This window comes from Melitaea cinxia, chromosome 12, assembly GCF_905220565.1.
Source record: "Melitaea cinxia chromosome 12, ilMelCinx1.1, whole genome shotgun sequence".
NCBI lineage: Eukaryota > Metazoa > Arthropoda > Insecta > Lepidoptera > Nymphalidae > Melitaea > Melitaea cinxia.
In genome coordinates, this window is record NC_059405.1 from 17004858 (window position 1) to 17026533 (window position 21676).

A 21676-nucleotide genomic window follows, 5' to 3' on the forward strand; every position below is an offset into this window, starting at 1 on the left:
CAAAAAACTCGCCTGCGTGAAGAACAACTAATAGAAAATCAACTGAAAAAGCTGGAACAAGATAAAAATTCAATATGCACACAAAGTCAGCGAAATAAATAGAAACAATATCAAACATTTTGTGCTGTACATTTAAAATATATTAATACGGTAGTCCTTCGAAATTTTATGCAACGTCGTACATAACATGCAGTCGGAGACATGCACAAAGAGAGAATGATTTGACTTAACCGGAGATAATGTCCCTACGTAGTAATTTCAACATTTGAGTATTATTATACTCTACCTATTAAATTTTCACTACTAAATTCAGATACAGAAATATTTTACCCACTCCAGAGTATGTAGTGATTTAATGAACGAATCTTCACACTTTTAAAACTGTACATTATTTTGATTTGGTTGAATGCTGCCCAAAATTCAGAGCTTAATATCACAGCTAAATAATACTGCTTTCAGGAAGTGTTGTGTTCCTGTGGTGAGTCACCTTGACTAGAGCTCCAGGGGTGATTGGGGATAGGGCCGGCAACAGCGTTGCTTCTAGTGGCTTTCTGGCTACCATCAAATGTGCCGTACGCTGGTTTGCCGACCTAGTTGTGTATAAAAAAAAGATTTGCTCTTTTTTTGTCTAAAATGTAAGCGAAATAAAAAACTTACCAAAATCTGTTACGGTTTCGGTCCCTCTGTCAGTCAAAAAATCAATGTTTCTGATAGAATGTCTTTTTGATTTTGATTTAGTCATAGGTCAAATATAAACTGTAGGTTACAGTATATCCCTACAGGGATACCAAAAGCTCAAAATAATAATAAATATTTAATTACTCTCGACGTTAATTCATTCAATTTCATTACATTCTTTTACAAAATAATAACTCTATTCCCAGACTGAGTCGAGATGAAAGCTAGTCTACATTTAAGCTATAAGCTTAATCATATATGTTAATAACTTACCTACTTGGGCTCGATTCCTATTATTACGTAAATAATATAAGAACTGCGCAGTTTTTCCTCCATGACCGGTATGACAAATGTTTTGAAGTCTGTAGATAACCTTTCCAGTCGAGACGACCTAATTGATACGATCCAGGAATGTGAATTGTTTTCGACACATACGTCAACATGCTAAAAACTCAAATTATGAACTACTTTGTACTAATCACATACTTATACTATTTATATAATAAAAGAGTTAACGAGCACTTTATAATTTACAATATATGTAAAAAAAATGCGGTAGCATATTATACACATTAGCGGGAAAGCAAATGCGGACTTAATTGTAGCCGTTATTTCTTTTACACTCTGGAAGCACTGTACTCATCGAAATCAAAAACATGAATTTCCTGAACCATTCATTACAAAAACCTGCCAATTATTTTTCAATAAAAAGCTTTTTATGTAATAATTTAATTTTAGCCCAAAGTTATTATAATAAGAAAAAAAATAAGGACAGGTAATTAATTAAACAATAGGGACACCTAATAAAAAATAGGCACAGCTAATAAAATAATAGGGACACCTAATAAAAAAATAGGGACAGGTAATAAAAAATAGGCACAATTATTAAAAAAATAGGTAATAAAATACAGGATTTCGTGACAAAATAAAGGAATTTGTAATAAAAAACTTAATTGACACGAAAAATGTATATTATAAAAACAGATGATATTCACAGAGACGACACGGGGTTATTTACAGGCGGCGCGACCGCAGTCGACAACACCGTCAGACACGCATCATTATTAAATAAATAAATTACCAGATATATATGTATACATATATACGATTATATACACTGTGGTGAGTTCTTTTTTTGGCACAATAATAGCTCGAGTCTCGATAGTGTGAACTTTGACGTGGCTTCAAACATACATTTTAATTACAGTTTTTTTTATACGCAACCTTTGAGTCACTGACAAGTTTTATTGGTTCGCTTATAAACAAACATTTGTATTGAACACTCAATTGAGTACGACATTATCATTTATTTATTTTCTTATAAAGCTACAACCTAAACACTATGGTACTATTTACAGTTTAGATTTGGCACGATCTATTAAAACACGTCGAACTCGCCAGCAAATATATTAGCTTAAGACTAGACAAAACACCAACTTAAATACATAATACTAATATGTACAACCGCGACTTTAAAACGTAAAGCTTACGAGTGACTTCTCAAGGTGACAGTTTACTCTGAAGTCAATGAGTACCTACTATTGACGACAGAACTTTTGATTTGGACAGCAAAGTTCTGAACAATGATACTTGTTAAAATTGTTTTAAATGTCTGTAGTTTAGCGTTTGTCAGATAAGGGCAACTTGGGGGACGGCAGCCCTTAGCAACACACAGAGGCTCTTTATTTAATTCTTGCAGATCATCGACAATTAATTTGAGATACCTGCTACCATAAATCTCACAAATAAATTTATGCCCAAAACGCCTCGAATACAAGGGTACAATTTTAACGCATTTTAACTGAACAAACAAAAATAGTTCTGTCTGAAAAAATAGTGTGTGCTAGTCGGATGACATTTGTTGGACAGCGAGTACTTCGCACGGCAGTTACTATTTCTTCTTGGGCTTCTTGGGGTTCCTCGAACGGCTCTTGGCCTTGCAGAGCGGGCAGATGGGCGCGTTGCGGTGGATCTGCTGGTGGCACGACAGGCACGACTTCATGGGCGGCGGCTGCTGTCTGCGGGCCACTTCACTCTGAGAGAGCTACACACACTCGAGAGACGGGAGCCCGCCGGTAACTTTGTGTCACCATAGTACGTGGTCAATTTATATAAAATTGTCAGAACAGAAACAACATTTTTTTTTAGAAATCTGTTAATATTCAGTTACGATGCCAAAAAAACACTAAGTGATCTAGCGATCGAATTTTATAAAAGTTTAGCTGAATCATAACGAAAGTCTGACTTCAAAGATCATTACGTGTCTCTATTTTAATTTTATCATTATCAAATAAAGTAATAAGTAATATAGTAATAGTAATATTTCTAATAAAGATAGTCTCGGTAACAGGTTTAAAAATGTTATCTCTCGCTACTATTTATTCAATTACTCAAAAATTTGTCATCGGCATCGATTGGGGCTCCATCTCTCGAGTCAATTTCTACCACACACGCATACAGAGACGAAAAGTAGTCGGTTAGTAAATAAACAAACGAATAGAAGCGGCGGGAGTGGGAGGAAGGGTGTGTGGGGGCGGGACGGCAACATAAGAAATAATCGAACCTCAGGTCAACGGTAAGGAAATCTCGGTCGAGAGCAGACCTGAACGCGGGCGGCGGCGGCGGCGGCTTGCGCGGCGCCGGCGCCAGGAACGCGCCCGCGCCCAGCGCCGCGCCCCCCGCCCCGCCCACCGCGCCGCCCGCCCCGCCCACCGCGCGCGCCGGCGCGGGGAAGCGGCTGCGGACACGGAACAGTCAGCTGAGTGGCTCGCCAGCCGTGAGGGGAAAAGACCTAGAGTCTTTTTTTATAAACGGGCCATCCGACACAGAATTTATCGATTGGTACCAGTAGATCCTGAGATTAGCGCGTTCAAACAAATAAACAAACTCAAATTCAAATAAAGTACTCTTCGGCATTATAAAATTAGTATAGATTGAAGAAGGCCACAGCGCCATATGTTCTGCTTAAAATCGACAGCCACATCTCGGCCTCACAGAAGGTCACAGCTATGTAACACTGCGCTCAAGCGCGATCAAAGCATTAAACACTACTTGCACTGGCTGTCTTGTCAGAAAGTACGGTAAGTTAGCAATGGGTTGTCCATTTATCACGTGACTTTTTTGGTAACTTTTTAACCCCCTACTCCTTGTTGTGATATTTGGTGAGGATTTAGAGTAACTTTTTTTCTCGACACCCCCCTGCCCCCTTTCGAGCTCCACGTGATTAACGGACGACCCCCTAGCACATAGGGTACACGGTAAACACTCGTATGTTTTACAATACGATACAAATGTTTGCCACGAGCGAGGATCGAACCAGCTACCGTAAGCATAAGTAGCCAGTGCTGTGACCACTGCACCAACACGTCGTCAAACACAATTGCCCGTGTTTACGAGTGGCAGTGAGAGACGAACACGCACAAATGTACCATTTATTTAACATTACTAAATATATCCATACGCTATATATTTAATCTATCTGCCAAGAGCAGTGTAGTGGATTAAACTCCATTCCTTCTCCTACGTGGAGAAAAAGGCCAGTAGTAGGTTATTACAGGCTGAATCGTATACAACAAAAAATTTCAAAAGATATAGTCTACTATACTTGAATAGCCCGATGGCGCAGTGTGCAGTGACCCTGCTTTCTGCTCTGGGAGTTGTGGAATCAAAACCCGCCCCGAGTCTAGATGTAATATATGTATTTATTTATATTTGTATTATTCATATGTATATTTCTTTTCAAACGACGATGACGATGCGTTGGCACAACGGTCACAGCACAGGCTGTTACGCTGGCGGTTACGGGTTCGATCCCCAAACATGACAAACATTTGTATTGACCGTACAGATGTTTGCCGTGATCTGGGTGTTTGTGCTGTCCTCGTGGGTCCCCACCGTGCCTCGGAGAGCACTTTAAGCCGTCGGTCTCGGTTGTTATCATGTACACCTGATAGCGATCATTACTCATAATCTCACACTAGGGAATATGTCCTCCAACCCACATTGGAGCAGTGTGGTAGAATAAGCTCTGATCCTTCTCCTACTGGGGTAAGAGGCCTATGCCCAGCAGTGGGATATTACAGGCTGAAGCTTGTATTTATCAGAAACAAATTTTTGTATACATCTAGCTAAATCTGTCGACTGTTACCTATTTACATAAGCATCAAGTTGCTTACCTTAGGGACAATCATAGGTGTGTTAAAGATATTTAAAGATTTATTTACACAAAAAGTGTCTAATTTTGTGCTTCTTTAAAGAACTTGACACCATATTATTTTGTTCAAAGTTTTGAATCCACTGGCTGTCAAATAAGAAACTACAGTCAAAGGTAGTAAGGCAGTGCACATTTACAGAAGATACACAGCTAACTAAGCAGTGTTGTGTTCCTGTAGTGAGTTAGGTGACCAGAGCTCCTGGAGGGGGAGTAGGATTGAGGGTTTGCAAAAGCGATTCTTCTGATGTTGCAAGCATCTATAAGCTACCGTAATCGCTTACCATCAGGCGGGCTGTGTTCTTTTTTGCCGACCTAGTTGTATAATAAAAAACTCACTCGGGTGTGATAGGGCTGCCTTCTTCTTCATGCAGATCGGGGAGCCGGTCGAGGCCGAGGCACTGCCGCCTCAAAAGGTCCACCTCAGCTTTCAATGGCCTGTAGTCTTCGTGCAATCTTGATGCATTGGTCAGCTTGCGTGACATGCTTTCTTCTGTCTGTTTTATTACGGTTTCCATCTGAAATATGAAACATAACCTTTGTTACAATCTAAAACTACAATACATTATAGGTTTTTTAACAACCGTTCAGGTGTAGTGGTGCGTGTGTGCTATGTTCGTGCCAAGACATCAGCGGTTTGCACTTAAATTCCTGCTTTGGATGGATATTTTTATTATATTTGTACAAATATTCCTTTCCAAGTTAGATGTCTGTCCTTGTGAGTCTCCCCACCGTGCCACGGAGGGTATGTTAAGCTGTCCTAGCATGATAGTAATTGTTACTCATAGTAGGGTATATATCCGCCAACCTGCAGTTGAGCAGCATAGTGAATTAAGCTCCAACCTTTCTCCTACATGGAGTCCTATGCCCACAGTGGGATGTTACAGACGAAATTGTAAATACTTTTTTTAGCAGAAAACAGAAACTAAAATCAAGTAGACCTATGTAGGTAATCTTGGTATTTACTATACAAATCTATCCTGTCAGCTCTATAAATATAAACCTATTTCCAGTAAGAGTGGTGTGAGTGAGTTGTTGATAAGTGGTTCTTATTTTCTTATCGTATATTTGCGTTTTTCCGCTTGAGGCTGAGTGCTAGTTGCAAGGATTTGATAGTAATCTTGTAATAACTAAGTGTTTTTACCTGTTAGTTGCTTGTGTTGTATTATATATTGTGAACGTCATATTGTAACTGTAAGTAGTCTTTGTTTTTAAAATGGATACTGATCCGCCGGACCCCGGTGGAGGTTATGTTACTCCTCCACATTTGACCTTAAAAGCCATTTCACAAAAATCGGTAACAATCCGCGGAATTGTAATATTTTGACGTCGTTAATCTCAGTGTTGGATGCAATAATGTAATTTATATTCTTGAAATATAATAGAGCAACCTTTGTTGTGGTCGATAGTCAGATCAGAATTTTGATTTATATTATGTGTATAAAATAATTAACCTTTTCATCAGCCTCCTCCCTGGGTAAACGGTCGCAATGTATACTTTGAAGTCCTACTTTTCAATAACCTCTACGTTGAAACCATTTTAAAAAAACAAGTAATATGTGAAATATAATTTTCTTGAATAATAGAACAGAGTTTTATTCCATTTGTATATCTATTAATCGATGAAAAAAAATTAAAGTTACGAATATTTTCCAAATAAGTACAATTTTAAAAGCGACATTTTTCTTAGAAAACTAAGAAATTTTAACGAGCTATCTTCATCAAAGTAAACTTACATCATTAAGAAATACAAAAAAAAAATGATTAAAAGATGTAATAATTTTTAATACATTTTATATTAAATAATAAAAAGATAGTATATATTACCACGCATTCAGCTCAGTAAATCAGTCGAGCGCTAGCGCTCTTAGAGGTAAGGTCCACACCAAATTCTGCGCAGCCGTCTGTTTCGCTCACACGCGCCAAGCGCCTGTTGTTATAGCGGATAAACCGCATTTGATACTTTCATAATAAAATATAAATAAAATAAACATATATAATGATAATTTATGTAAACAAATGTATGACTTTGAAGTACCATTCTTCATAGCGGAGCTTCAGCTTGTATTGGGTCTCTCTCTGACTCATCTCCAGGAGTTGATGGTGTCCCGTATTCTTTTATTATTAAGTGTAATATTGGTTCTCAAAGAGTCATCTTGAATTTCCTCAACTCTATTTTTCAATCAGAAATACCCCCTGATGAGTGGAAGACTCACATCATCATCCCAATTCTTAAACCGAAAAAGCCTGAAGAAAATCCTGCAAGCTATCGTCCTATTGCTCTTTCCACCACCACACACAAGAAAGAGTCGCTGGTGGGGATGTTCCTTGATGTTTCGTCTGCTTATGATAACGTGCGTCTTCCAATACTCAGGCAGACTATGCTTGATCTGAGTATCCCAGTGAAGATTGTCAATTACATCTGCAACTCCCTTTGCTCCCGTTCCCTTCTTATCTCTCATCAAAATTCACCCGTTTTTTCAAGGATGGCCTGGAAAGGACTTCCCCAAGGATCAGTCTTAAGCCCCCTGCTTTATAGTTTATACACCTACAACTTAGATTTATCCGTTAACTCATTTTGCAATGTACTTCAATATGCAGACGATATAGCTTTGTATGTGTCCACCAGTGATCTCTCTGTCGCCGCTGCTCGCCTTAACTCTGCCATCCATTACCTAAATGAGTGGCTCACAGAACATGGCTTGAACATTTCTGTGGAAAAAAGTTTATTGTCATTTTTTCCCGCTCAAGAACCATCCCTAATTTAACTGCAACTATCAATAATCAGGTTTTTCCGTTTTCAGATAAAGTCAAGTTCTTGGGTGTCTTTTTGGATTCTAAAATGACAGGAGTCCACCACATAAATCATGTCCTAAGAAAGCGTGAAAAAAACTTAATCAGTATGAGATGTCTTTCTGGAGTCTAATGGGGCTCCCATTCCTATACACAAAAACTTATATATAATGCTCTGATACGTAGCCATCTTGACACTGGATCTTTTATCCTCGAGCCGTGTCATAAAACTATTATACGCGAACTCTCACAAATCTCCCCCATGTCTAATTAAAAGCTATAATAAATTTATTGGCCTTTCTTCCCCTGTCCATCAGTGTAGAATCTTACCTATTTACGTGGTTCCATTCGATGCTTTAGTTCTGCTTCCCAATATTTCTTTCAACCTTGGTATAGATAAAGGATCGCATTCAGCAAATCAGTAATTTAACTACGCCATAAACATATATTTCAAAGATTGGTATCATTTATTCACAGACTCTTCTATACTTTCTGAACATGGGTGTATAGGATCAGCTGTCTGAATTCCGAGAGTTAATGTAGTTCTGAACTGCAAAATGCCCCCTGCCTCCTCAATTTTTACTGGGGAAGCTGTGGCTATCTTGGAGGCTCTTTCGTTTATTGAGTCACATCAATTAAACAACTCTGTTATATTCTCGGACTCCAGAAGCTGCCTGCAGAGTATTTCACATAATCCATTTAAGTCTAAATTTAAGTTTCCTTTTATCCTCAAAATTAGACATCTCCTCCTTAAGTGTCTGGCACAAAACATCCGTGTCGAGATGGCTTGGATTCCGGCTAACAGTGGCATTATAGGGAATGAGAAAGCAGATTTTTTCGCAAAAGAAGCGACAACATCAGGTGGCCTCAGCCACTACAAAGTCTATAGCCATGACTTGATCTCACTAGCAAAGACACGAATGATGCGTGATTGGTCGGAAGTCTGGTCTCACTCAAGTATAACTAAAGGAAAGTTTTATGCTAGTGTACAGGGATCCATTCAGGTCAAACCATGGTTTTTCAAGTATAGAAAGGCTAGTAAGTGGGTAACCTCAACTGTCTGCCGCATAAGGTTAGGTCATTCTTGCTTCCCTGTCTTCCTTCACAAAATTAGAGTTAAGGACTCTTCACTTTGCGAATGTGGCCTTGAGGAAGGCACTCTTGATCACATATTTTTTAACTGTCCAAATTCCAGTTTTCCCTCTATGATGTTCTTCCCCCTCAGATACCTCGCCCAACTAACCTGAGGTCTCTTTTATCATTAGTTCACTCTCAGTTTATTGACATTTTATGTACATATATTAATCAAAATAACATTAGATTGTAGCACTGTTTGTCTTGATTAACCCTACTAACCAATGTTTATATATGTTTGTTTGTCTTTTTTTTTCAGATACTAACTGGGCACTTAAAATTGTGAAAAACTGGCAACAACTGATTCTGATTCACTTCTTAGTCTTTATTTTTGCTCTTACGACTTGCACTCTTACAAAGCCAAGTTTTCTGCCCTAACTTAACAATTCTCATAACATAAGCTAAGCTCCACTCAGATATTAGCAAATCCTTCAGGGAGCCAAAGTAAAAGAAGAAGTATTTTCAGTAAACAAAGTTAGAAGCAACAATCGCTAGGATAGTTTAATGAATGAGTAAAAAATATTCACACTGTAAAACTTATTGGATTCTTTTTAACATATTGATATATTGTCATCATGTTTCAAATTAAGGTCAACAATAGTTATTAGGAATGAATTTCCTATAAAATCGTAAAATGAATAATCTAAACTAAACTAGGGAGCGCTCCAGACAATGGCAGATAGGGTAAACATTAAAAGCAGTTACAATCATGCTCACAACACTTTCGTAGCTAAGACAACAAACAGTACAGACTCACACCTGGTGTTTACATTAATGTGGTATTTCTGATCTCGAACCAAGTGCATCCTATTTTAACAATGATACGTTGACTTTTTAGTACAGTTTTGATATAGTTTCTTACTAAATTACAATTAAAGTTATTTTTTAAAAGGGTCGTTCAAGTATTATGTAAGCACTGAAAGGGGGTGTGTCTTTGTATTGCTTATTTTTGATGACATGGGGCCTGGGGGGGTCGAGATGGTGGTTATGTCAGCATTATTTTTAAAAATATATATACCAGTGTTTACAGAAGCATAGTGGGGGGGGGAGACTTTCGCTGACAAGGGAAAGGAGCGAATTAAAAATTACTAAAATTCTGCTTACATAATACTTTGAATGAGCTCAAAGATTGAATATATGAAAAAAAACTAACAAAAATTGGTATTGAGTATTATGTCAGTACTTATAATGATAAAGCGTATAATATTGTAATTTAACATGAGATTCCTTTTATTTTAATTCTATAGTAATGCAAAATAAATTTGTTTATACAACCTAGCTGTTAGAATAAAATGAAATAGTCAGATTATATAAAAAATATTTTTATGTTAGACTATTTACTGACAAAACTTACAGATATGCCTCAAAATGTTACAATAGATGGGTGTGGTTCGGTGACAATGGTTCGCTTTAGACCAGCGCTTTATAAATTAAGAGTTAATGTAGATGTACTACAGCTGCACGAGAGGGTTTAGCACCCTCATAATCCAAGAAGTGCTCTCGATGGAGGGCCCACTCATCACGCCAAATATCGCACCAGCTATCCGCTTATAGTCCAAGGACTGATTGCAGATGAAAACATAACACAAAAAAAAAAAAAAAAATGTAGATTTAAAATACCTACAGCGTTAATATCAGCGTGTATTTGCCGAAGCTCCTCAACGTGGCTCATCTTCTCCTGCTGCAGAAGCTCCATTTCTCTCTTGTACTGGGCGAGGCAGCGCCCCTCTTGGTCTCCACTACGAACCTCATTTAAAATACTGCGCTTCAGCCTTTCTAAGGTAATAGTCTTATTTCTGTAAAATAAAATTATTAATATAGATATTATGAGAAGTATATGACTCATTTTACGTGAAATAAGCAAAATTAAACTGAGGTAGGGCAAAGCAGGAAAAATCTTGCTAAAATTCTAGAGCTACCTGACTGGGAATGTACCTTGATCTTACAGATTACAGCTAAATAATACTGCTTTCAAGGAGTGTTGTGTTTCTGTGGTCATTAAGATAACTAGAGCTCCTGGGGGTATTGGGAGTAGGGTCGGCAACACGCTTGTGATGCTTCTGATATTGAAGGCGTGTATAAACTACGGTAATTTCTTACCATCAAGTGAGCCGATTGCCAACCTAGTCGTTAAAAAAAGAATTAAAATTAAATAAAAAAATACTTAAATTTTAAACATGTTCGCGCCACCCAATTCTTGATTGTAAGATGGTAGGTTGAGGATGTACTTTACGGAATATAATTTATGCTACAAAAGGTCCGCAACATGTGAGCAAACATTAATACACAGGAATCGTAAATCTAGCATCTACTTTACCAAGAACAAAAAAAAAAAACAATCGGTGTCAAGTGTTTATTGATCGAGCCTACAGGTGCAAAAGCCATATTATTAAAATCATCGGGCTATGTACTTACCGGATCTCTTTCATGGCCTCTAACTTGTGATAAATTTCTCTTTCGTTCTCTGCAGTCATTTTCTGCGTACATAAAATAATAAAAATTTCTCCAATGAGAAAATAAATTAAAATATAAAACGTTAAGCGCTCACAAAACACAAAATTATCATCGACACCACTGAACCACAGATTACACACTAACCACAGAGTACATTGTTATAGTAAGATACTAATTTACTTTTAGTAAAAGCGTGTCGTGTGGATTAGAATGTTAGATAGTAGAACACGAAAAAAGTATCGATACTTTGTGGTATCGAGTCGACATTTCCATTCGATACCGATACTTTTTAACCGACTTCAAGAAAGGAGGAGGTTGCTAGATTCGTCCGTATATATATATATATATATATATATATATATATATATATATAATATATTATTCAATATATATATATATATATTGAATAATATATTAGCAAACGTTTTCAAAGAACATGTCAATACTACTACTTATTTTGTTTTTGAGCAAAGAAAAATACATTGCAATTACTTTGTAAAAAGACATAAGTTATAAAATAAACATAACTTTTAATCATGATTTGATTTTTAACACTTTGTGCAATTTATAATATTGTATAATACATCAAAAGATGTAGGAGTTTGAAAGTATTGATAGATGATTTTTTTTCAACGACTTTATTGATTATTAATTAAATAATTTAAGATGAGCAATTTTAAAGGACAACGTAGTTGAATTCAGCTATTGAAAATCTATTGATTAGTATTTTTTTTAATTACAAATATCATTATTTTGCAGGCTGGGGTGGTGTAGATCTTCAGGCTTCGCTTAACATGAGTATGTATTACTGTATTGTCTGTGTATAACAATTAGAATGGAATTACTGTTAGCTATCTGTGGAAATGAAAATGGCTGATAGACTGTTGAGAGCGGCTTGCTGTCAAAATAATAAAAATACTTTTTATTAACGTATATGCCATATTTGTATGTAATTGCATAGATTCGAAGCATCGTTTTTTTATATGTAACTGAATGAATCCTAAAAGATTCCTCTCAGATGTCGTAAGAGTTTATACGCAAAGGTCATTTACACCTTTGCGGATTGCTTCGTGTCGTGCGTATTGAGGCACCAGTCGTCCGCGCTGTTTACTTCTTAGGATGAGTGAAGACGGTAGCGATGACTCTCCGCCGCGGCCGAAACGTAAAATCAAAAGAGTGGTCGTGTTGTCGTCGTCGGAGTCTGAGAGCGACGAGAGCATCAGCGTAGCGGGGACACGTAGAAAGAGATTGAGAGTGAATATTAAATCGGTTAATACAATAAATTATAGACATTGTTTTTTGTCACGTCCTATTCACACGGTTTTTAACGATTTACAGGTCATTAGTGATGAGGAAGCGAGTGACAGCAGTGGAAGCTCAGTGGTGTGCGCCGGAACTAGACGGAGGCGAACACTGCCGAAGCTCCGTGACTCAGAAGCGGAGAGCGACAGTTCCGGCTGTTCGTCAGACCGAGCGGACACTGCCAAGCCTGTGCCTTCACCATCGAAACCCGCCTCAGGCTTTGCATCTGACAGTTCTGAAGGAAATTCTGACAAATGTTCAATTTGCCTCCTGCGTTTTAAAGACCAACAAGTAGGAACGCCAGAAAGCTGTGAGCACATATTCTGCCTGGACTGTATCACAGAGTGGTCGAAGAATGTTAACACATGTCCTGTTGATCGGATGACATTCAATTCTATAATTGTGAAAGCTTGTGTAGGTGGTCGTGTGCTACGAACAGACCTTGTTAAGGTGTTAGAGCGTAGGCCTTCTGTTGAGGCACTAGTAATTGAGGACCCAACCTTGTGTGAGGTTAGTGACTGGATTATTACAGTTATTAAAAAAATAGAAACAATATAACAATTTTATACATAATTTTTTAGATATGCGGCAGCGCAGAAGATGAAGAGACTATGTTACTTTGCGATGGTTGTGACCTGGGCTATCACATGCAGTGCCTCACACCTCCACTCTCTGAGGTACATTACAGAAATGATGTTTCATGATCATTTTTACTTACTTTAGTAGTGTAAATAATTGCTTATATATTTACTACTATTAATATACGAAATATTATATTGGTAGGTACCCACCGATCAATGGCTCTGTCCTAACTGTTATGTATCACTACATGGAGAAAGCAATCTATTAGAAGATATTAATCTGTCCGAAGTGGAGGATTTATTAGATGGTGTTGATGATATAGACCTACCTATTGGGCCTAGGGCTTCAATGCTGAGGCAACAAAGGAATGTTCGGAGGTCATCAAGGACTGCGAGCCGTCTTGATCAACCATCTACATCGAGCGGCACGGGTGGCCATAGTGTTAATGTAAATGAATTACGTGTAACATCCAGAACTTCCAGGAGTTCCCATAGAAATACTTTTCGTTCTACAAACAGAAGACAAGCCATAACAAAACGTAGAAAATATAAGAGGCGAAGAACAAAAACAGTAATTATTGAATATGAAGTTCAAGAAAATGGGAAATTCCCTATTACAAAAAGAGTTAAAAAGAAAGTTAGGAGAAGGGTAAATATTCATACATTGTATTAGTGTCATAATATGTGTCAGTAGCGTAGCGTAGTTGTCGGCTACCCGGAGCAGAAAAAAATTTGCCACCCTCTTATTTAGGTATTTCAATTGAATGTATACTAACAAACAAGTATAGACATTGCCAGTCACTACAGAATATCATTAATAGAAAAGGGATTCCCCGACTTAAAAAAATAAGTAATTTAAAATTCCGTGCTCCATTCAATCGGTCCAAAGATATTGCGATAAAAATAATATAATTTTTTTCAAATATTTATTAAATATTAAAATTATTTATTTATTATTTAAATTTTGCAGCCCCCTAAAATGTTCCGCCCGGGGCGGGCCGCCCCTGCCGCCACTATGCTACGCCACTGATGTGTGTAATCATTTAATGTGAAATGTGTATGTTTAAAATGATATAAAATTACAGGTTAAGAAACGACAACCTCGAACGGCAGCACGGCGATCGTATGTGAGAGCAAGTGTACGTGCCAAATTGGCTACTTTAAAGGGGGATCAAAGGGTGGACTTAGCTCAGGCATCAAGTGCTTCGGGTGGTGTCCGTGATTTATCAGTTCAACGATATAGAGCTGGTATTCCTTCTCTGAGTCTTTATGGAAACCCCCATGAATTGGATTATTTCTCTGATGACGACGACAACACTATCTCTGAAGAAGCATCTACTGCCGTGGCCACTAGATCCACATCTAATATACTAAGTGCTTATAGACAGGTTAATAATTATATATATATATTTTTAATATTTTAATTCTTGCTTACTTTAAAATATAATTTTATTTTAAATTTTTGCTTCTAGGCCAGACGAAAGATGGTCACCTTACCGTCCCCACCTCACGCGTCATCTGCTCCAGATATCCTTTCTAACATTTTAGAGAGTCAAACTTTGCTGCATTCAAAAGATTCTGTGATTTCTATTTCTGTAGATGGAAATGTTGATTATAAACTTCAATCCCGAAAGCAAAATTCCCAAAAAAAGAGTGTTACAGAACCCAAATCTGACGAAAAAGTAGATTTATCGAAAGCAAACGAGGCCGTTAGGAATGTACCTTCATATCCAGGACAGAATCGAGGGGGTGGGTGGGGAGGCGGATACCGTGGAAACTACCATCGTGAACAAAATTCTAATAATTTCAATAGGGGTGGTAATTACGAGAACAACTACGGTGGAAACTACAGTCGAAATAGACAAGGAAATGCTTTCAACTATCAAAACAACAACATGCGCCGCGATGACGCCGAGTACTACGATAACTATTCGAGAAGACCACAGCAGTATTCACACACTGAGGACGCCTACTTCGATCGGACTAGAAGACCAGGTCAGATGGAGAACAATAGGGGTAATAATTACACAAATCAGAGACCAAACGAGCAGAATCAAGGTCGATACAGTCTAGGACCGTCCTGGCAACCGACCTACGGCGGCGGCGGGCCTCCGCCACCCGCGCTCCGACAGGACGCGCCTCTGACCCAGGCTCGACATTCTTTCGGTGGCTTTGAGAATCCTGTAGACATGAGAATGGGTCAGATACCTCCCGCTAATACGATTTCCGACCTTTTCCCCACCGTCGAAGCACCCCGTCAAGACAAAACGCAATCCCACGCGTATCAGTCAATGCCGGAGCCCAAGCCATACCAGCCCTTACCGGAGGCGCCCGTTTTCAACTATCCAAAAATTTTAGAAGTTGAAAAATCCGAGGACGAAAAGAGTGACTCTGGTCTTGTCATCGATACAGAGAAGTACGACCCTACGGAGCCTACCAACGACGATGATAGCGGTGAAGAGGAGCTAACGCCCGAGGTGCCTGCGCACTCTGCTCCCCTCGCGCTTCCCTCGCCCCCCGCCGCGCCGCCCATGCCGCCCTCGCCACCCCCCGCCGTACAAAGCATCCTGGCCGGCCTCGATCCTGCCGCCATGAATGTCCCTCCCAACATACTAGACACCGCCGTTCGACAAGTTTTGAAGGAACATCGGAATTTGATCACGCCATCCACTGCGGAGCCGAACAACGACAGGAGCGATGACGATTCCGACGGCGACTGTCCCAATTTCTCGATCTATTCCGCCACGAGTGTTCATATAGCTAACAACAGCGGTGGTCTGCCGGATGAGGCGCCTCGCGAGCAACCGCAGGACAGTATGGAGGATCTGGTTCAGGAAGATGACGAGACCCCTCCGTCGACCTCACCAGTTCCGCTGCCCGATACCACCTCTAGTGAGAAGAAAACTGAGACGATTAAGTCCTCCTCTAAGTCTCTATTCAGTAGTTATGAAGTGGACGACAAGAAAAAGTCTGAAGAAGAATATAAAGAAAAAGTTTCGAAGAGATGTCCAATAACGACGAACACGCGCAATCCCATTAAAATAAAACTCAATACGTCATCGTTAATTAAAAGGCAAGTTTCTCTGTATGACGATGAGGAAGCTAGCCAGGAAGCCGAAGTTAACGAAAAGACTGACGCTACTCCCGAGACGACTGGACAGAAATTAAATTTGAATTGTGCTATTAAAAGTCCTAAAAAAATTTCAGAGACTAATGAAAAGTGTGATGTCGAACCCAAAAGCAAAACTCCTAAACGTGATAGATCTCAAAGTCCAATAGACAAAAATGTAGTCGACAAAGGTAAAAGTCCAGAAAAACAAAAAAAGATTCAGGTCGAGACCAGCGAAACTAGTGTAAAAGTAAGTAAAGAAGACGTGGATAACGAAGACTTGTGTCAAAAGACAAACATTGATGATAAATGTGAAAAGTTAGAATCTAATGAGAACATAGATATACTTAAAGAAAAAGTCGACGAGTCCACGAAAACTGAAGAAGACTCTGATGAAGAGGAACATTCCGACGGCGACGGCGAGTTGCCGACGAGAGCGGGGACACAATCGCCGAGAAATGAAGAAATTGCTAAAATTGACGATAACGTTGAAAAGATGACCGAATCTATAAGCGAAACGGAAGACGAACGGAGCTATACCCCGTGCCTAGATGAAAATAAATCGACTAAGGACGCGTCATTCGAAACGGAAAAAGATAAAGGTCTAGAAGGCCTAGACACGGAAATGATATCCGAGGAGGAAGGAAACGAAATGTTTTCAGAGAACGAGCGAGCTCCCTCGGTAGTTTCGCGTGCCTCTCCTCGCAGGGCGCCGTACGAGAGTGAGGACGGAGAGATAGCAGATAAGAAGAAGGAAGCGAAGAAGGCGTCGCTGCGGGAAGATAGCGCTAAGAAAAAGAAGAAAAAGGACTCAAAGAAGGAGACGAAAGATAAGAGTAAGGGCAAAAAGAAGGGGGAGATTTCGTTCAAAAAACTCAGTAAATCCGGAAAGGAAAGAAATTACAGGGAGAGGGATAAAAACGAAAAGAGAGGCGAGAGGGAACGCCGAGACTCCGGCGACGGTGCCGAGAGCCGGCAGCGGAGGCGTAAAGAAAAGAGGAAAGATTTGGAGCGCTACGACGTGCGCACCGTCGTCACCGAGAAAAGAAGGAAGCAGAAGGATCCTTTCGGGCGGGACGTGTCGCCTCGCGGACGGTCGCCCTCCCTGTCGCCGCCCCCGCGCTCCCCCTCGCCCTCCCCGCGCCGTCGCCGCACCGTCTCGCGCCCGCGCCGCTCGCCCTCCAGGCTCCGGCGCTCGCCCTCCCGCCTGCGGCGCTCGCCGTCGAGGGTCCGCCGCACGCCGTCCAAGGGTCGGCGATCGATCTCGCGGGGGCGACGGTCCGGCTCGAGGGGCCGGCGGTCGCCGTCGCGAATCCGGAGGTCGCCGTCGCCGCCGCGCCGCTCGCCGCCCGCCCGCCGCTCGCCGCCCGCCCGCCGCTCGCCGCCCGCCCGCCGCTCGGCCGCCCGCCGCGCCAGCCCGGCGCGCGGCCGCTCCCCCTCCCGCGCCCGCCCCTCGCCGCGCGCGCGCCGCTCGGCGTCGTCGGGCCGGCGCCGCTCGGGCACGCCGCGGGCCTCCCCGCGCCGCCGCAGCCCCCCGCGCCGCAAGCGCCGCCGCTCCGCGAGCGCCAGCCCGCCGCGCCGCGCCGCCAAGAAAAAGAAGCGCGCCTCGAGGCGGGCCGCCGCCTCGCCGGCACGCAAGCGGCGCCGCAGCGCCAGCGCCGCCCCGCCGGCGCCCGCCTCCCGCCCGCCCTCGCCGCGCACGCCGCCGCCGGAGCCCGAGCCGGCGCCCGAGCGGCCCGAGCGCCGGCGTCGCGAGCCCGAGCGGCCGCGCCGGCGCGCGCGCGACGCCGCCGGGCCCTCGAAGGAGGTGTTCACGTCGGGCGACAACATCCTCGTGAGCGTCAGCTTCAAGGAGCAGGAGCGCGGCGAGGCGGGCGAGCGCCGGCGCCGGCGCGAGTCCCGGCGCGACCGCCGGCGCCGGCGCCGCGTCGCCGCGCCCGAGCTCGAGGTCGCCAAGCCGGTCGCCATCATCGACCTCGAGCGCTCGCCCTTCCGCGAGCTGACTCCGTCGCCGAAGAACGTCATCGTGCTCAGCGACAGCGACCACGGCGAGCGCGAGGCGGGCGAAGCGAGCGCGGCGCCGGCGGTAGCGCCCGAGCCGGCGCCGGAACCCGCGCCGCCAGCCCTCGGCCCGAAGACGCCGCCGGAGCCGGCCGCGCCCGAACCGGCCGCGCCGGAGCCGACCGAACGGCCCGCCTCGCGCGCCTCGCCGGCCGCGCCCGAGCCGCGCTCGCCACACTCGCCACACTCGCCGCCCTCGCCGGACGCCTACGACCCGTTCGAGCCGACGCGCAGCGCGTCCGCGTCCCCGCCCTCCGCGCCGCCCGCCCCGCCGCCCGCCGCGCCGTCGCCGCCGCGCGCGCTCATCACGCTGGAGGCGGCGCAGCGCAGCAACCTGTCGGCGGACGAGGTGCTGGACCGGCGGCCGCTGACGCCGGTGGAGAAGGTGATGGCGCTGCTGCAGTCGACGCGCGAGGCCCGCGAGAGCCCGGAGGCGGAGCCCCCGGAGCCGCCGGCGCCGGCGCCGCGCATCGTGCTGCCGTCGCCGACGCGCGCGCCGCCCAAGCTGTTCCCGGGCAAGCCGTCGCCGATCAAGTCGAACCCGGTGAAGCCGATGCAGGCGCTGCGCCTGCCGCGCGCCCCGTCGGACGGCGCGTCCCCGTACTCGCCGGGCTCCAGCGACTTCGGCGAGCTGTTCGAGCCGCCCCCGCGCCGCCCCCGCGCGCCCTCTAAGGTGCCGGTGCGCCTGGACCGCAAGAAGAGTAGGTGTCGCCCCGGACCGCCCCGGACTACCCCGAGTGTTAGTGTCTCACGTGTCGCTCTCGTTGCAGGCAAGACGCAGGTGGGCGTGAAGATCGACGACGAAAACCTGAAGATCCTGGACGACTTGCCGAGCTCCGCCGTCGAGATGCAAGTCAAGAGCAAAGTGAGTATTGTAAAATTTGTTCTACTTTTATTAGTGTGTTCTTAGAGGATAACTTTGTCAGGAATCACTTCTAGAACATCGGCTACTTTGTCGGAAATCACTTCTAGAACATCGGCTACTTTGTCAGAAATCACTTCTAGAACATCGGCTACTTTGTCGGAAATCACTTCTAGAACATCGGCTACTTTGTCGGAAATCACTTCTAGAATATCGACTACTTTGTCGGTAATCACTTCTAGAACATCGGCTACTTTGTCGGAAATCACTTCTAGAACATCGCCTACTTTGTCAGAAATCACTTCTAGAACATCGGCTTCTTTGTCAGAAATCACTTCTAGAACATCGGCTGCTTTATCTTTGACCCCGAAAGTTCCGGTCATCACTTTCTAAAAGACCTACATTTTAAAGACACATCCTAACATCCCACCCAGTATCGGAAAATTGTTAGGTCATTGACTCCTAAATAATTTTGAGGGCTCTTACAATTTTGTATGAAGGTCCTTCATTTTTTATGCTACAAGCTTCAAATTTGGCAGGAAGATAGTTAATAGTTAGTAAACGTACCTACCTGACTAATTTTGCGGCAGGGCCGTATTATAAAGGTCTAGGGGCTCGAAAGATTTTATAAAAGTTCTAATTTTGTTTCTAATAAATATAACTTGAAATTGAACACAGATATCGTTTATATTTTGGCTGTGTGTACGGCAGTAAAGAATATAGCCACCCGCTCTCTTCCCGTGTTTATTTCTTATTTATTTATATATCCTTCTCCTACGTAGGGAAAGAGGCCTAGGCCCAGTAGTGGGATATTATAGGCTGAAGCGTTATATATACATTCTCTTGCTACGTTTTCTATATACCAAATTCAAATCAAATATTTATTTCTATATGTCTAAGGCCCATACACCAAGGTCGTCTAGAAAAGTTTGCTCTTTCAGCAATACACAGTATTTTTTTAATATTTTTTTCCTTGACTTTTTGTACGTAAAAACTGGTAGTGTGGACCGATTTTGATGATTCTTTTTCAATCGAAAGTTGATGCTTGCTAAGTTGAATTTTTTTTTAATATAATAGATACTTTTTGAGTAATCCCGATTAATACGTATTTATTGACTTTTTTCTACCAATGTTTAGTTGTCGATATAATTAGTCGTTTTTTTTTGTTGTTTTAAGAGCAAACGCGATTATTATAATCAGGAATTATCCTACTACTATTCTAGAGAATAGGCTTCTTTTTATCTTTAACTACCCACAGAAGTTATTTATTTATACTGTACTGTACACCACGAGACGTACTACACGTCATATATTGAGACAGTTACAGACTTACAAAATTGTTTAAAACGGGATATGTACCATGTTTTTTAATTTTATTTTTCGGAGTTCGATAGTTACAGACTGTGTAATACAATGGGCGGACTTACGGCTGTTTAGCCGTTTCTTCCAAACAAGACAAGCTAGATTTAGTTGTACCTTACGCCCACAGTTCCTCAAGAAGCTGAACCGCCAGGAGCGCGTGGTGGAGGAGGTGAAGCTGGTCCTGAAGCCGCACTACAACAAGAAGCGCGTCACCAAGGAACAGTACAAGGACATTCTGCGCCGCGCCGTGCCCAAGGTAATGCACCTCCACTGTGTATCTACTGAGGTAGGGCACAGCGGGGAATGTCCTGCTCAAAATCTGGACCTGCCCGACTGGGACTGGGCCTCGACCTCAGCAGATCACAGCTCTATAATATTGCTTTCAAACATTGTAAGTGTAGGTCATGGGGGAGGGACGGGGCTAGGGTCGGTAACGGCTACAGTGATCGCTTACCATCAAGTGAGCCGTACACTTCTCTGCCAATCTAGTTGTATAAAAAAAATTAGCTAACTGATAAACTGCTTGCGTTTGTCTATAAAACTGTTTGTAAATTATTACCAATCAAACTATGGGCAAAACACATAAGTTCACGCCATTTTTGGCGCTGGCTTGTGGAGGCTTGTGTCCAGCAGTGGACTGGGATAGGCTGATGTGTGTGTCTGTGTATGAGACCAATCAAAAGACAAAAATATAGATGTACATATTTTTTTTTTTCTTTTAAGTTGTCTAAAGCTTTGCCTCTGGCTCTACCAAATATCATTAGTCTGTACATATTAAGGTTCGAAAGTCTGTTTAGTCCATTCTGACAGCAGTGAATGGTATACTTATCGATGGACACACCACTGTACCGGCATCATTTTTCGTTGGATGATAAGAATGAGTGACTGGTGTCTTATGTGCTAAATTTGTTTCAGATCTGCCACAACAAGTCGGGCGAGATAAACCCGACGAAGATCCAAGCCCTCGTGGAAGCTTACGTGAAGAAATTCAGAAAAAAACACAAACTCGGAGTAGCGTAGTGTGTAGAGTAGCGGATGTTCTATCAGATTATTGTAATTATAATTTATGTACGGACAATGTATTTTACTTAAACATTTTATTTAAATAAAATAATATAGATTTAAATCGA

The 21676-nt window shown here is 42.5% G+C and overlaps 2 protein-coding genes across 2 annotated transcripts; one reads left to right on the forward strand and one right to left on the reverse strand.

Annotated features, from left to right (window-relative positions):
* Positions 1–2530: 2530 nt before the first annotated feature.
* Positions 2531–11404, reverse strand: LOC123658485 (zinc finger C4H2 domain-containing protein). Its single transcript, XM_045593893.1, has 5 exons — positions 11231–11404; positions 10440–10611; positions 5228–5406; positions 3242–3415; positions 2531–2696 (listed from the first exon to the last, which is right to left on the reverse strand). Exons 1-5 carry the CDS (start codon positions 11287–11289, stop codon positions 2570–2572), a joined length of 711 nt encoding a protein of 236 aa, XP_045449849.1. The 5' UTR covers positions 11290–11404; the 3' UTR covers positions 2531–2569.
* A 964-nt stretch (positions 11405–12368) lies between these two features.
* On the forward strand, positions 12369–21621 carry LOC123658299 (PHD and RING finger domain-containing protein 1). Its single transcript, XM_045593737.1, has 11 exons — positions 12369–12523; positions 12608–13081; positions 13153–13248; positions 13355–13801; positions 14238–14364; positions 14398–14540; positions 14625–16006; positions 16094–19023; positions 19093–19187; positions 20674–20802; positions 21462–21621. The coding sequence occupies exons 1-11, from the start codon at positions 12389–12391 to the stop codon at positions 21564–21566; spliced, it is 6063 nt and encodes a 2020-aa protein (XP_045449693.1). The 5' UTR covers positions 12369–12388; the 3' UTR covers positions 21567–21621.
* The last annotated feature ends 55 nt before the right edge of the window (positions 21622–21676 follow it).

Bases quoted from the DNA above. Each gene is read 5' to 3' on its own strand.
- LOC123658485 (XM_045593893.1), bottom strand. From the start codon at position 11,289: ATGACTGCAGAGAACGAAAGAGAAATTTATCACAAGTTAGAGGCCATG. The intron at 10,612-11,230 runs GTAAGTACATAG...TTTATTTTACAG, and splicing joins GAGGCCATGAAAGAGATCCG to AAATAAGACTATTACCTTAG. The intron at 5,407-10,439 runs GTAGGTATTTTA...TTCATATTTCAG, and splicing joins TACACGCTGATATTAACGCT to ATGGAAACCGTAATAAAACA.
- LOC123658299 (XM_045593737.1), top strand. From the start codon at position 12,389: ATGAGTGAAGACGGTAGCGATGACTCTCCGCCGCGGCCGAAACGTAAA. The intron at 12,524-12,607 runs GTGAATATTAAA...AACGATTTACAG, and splicing joins CACGTAGAAAGAGATTGAGA to GTCATTAGTGATGAGGAAGC. The intron at 16,007-16,093 runs GTCGACCTCACC...GTCTCTATTCAG, and splicing joins GAAGATGACGAGACCCCTCC to TAGTTATGAAGTGGACGACA.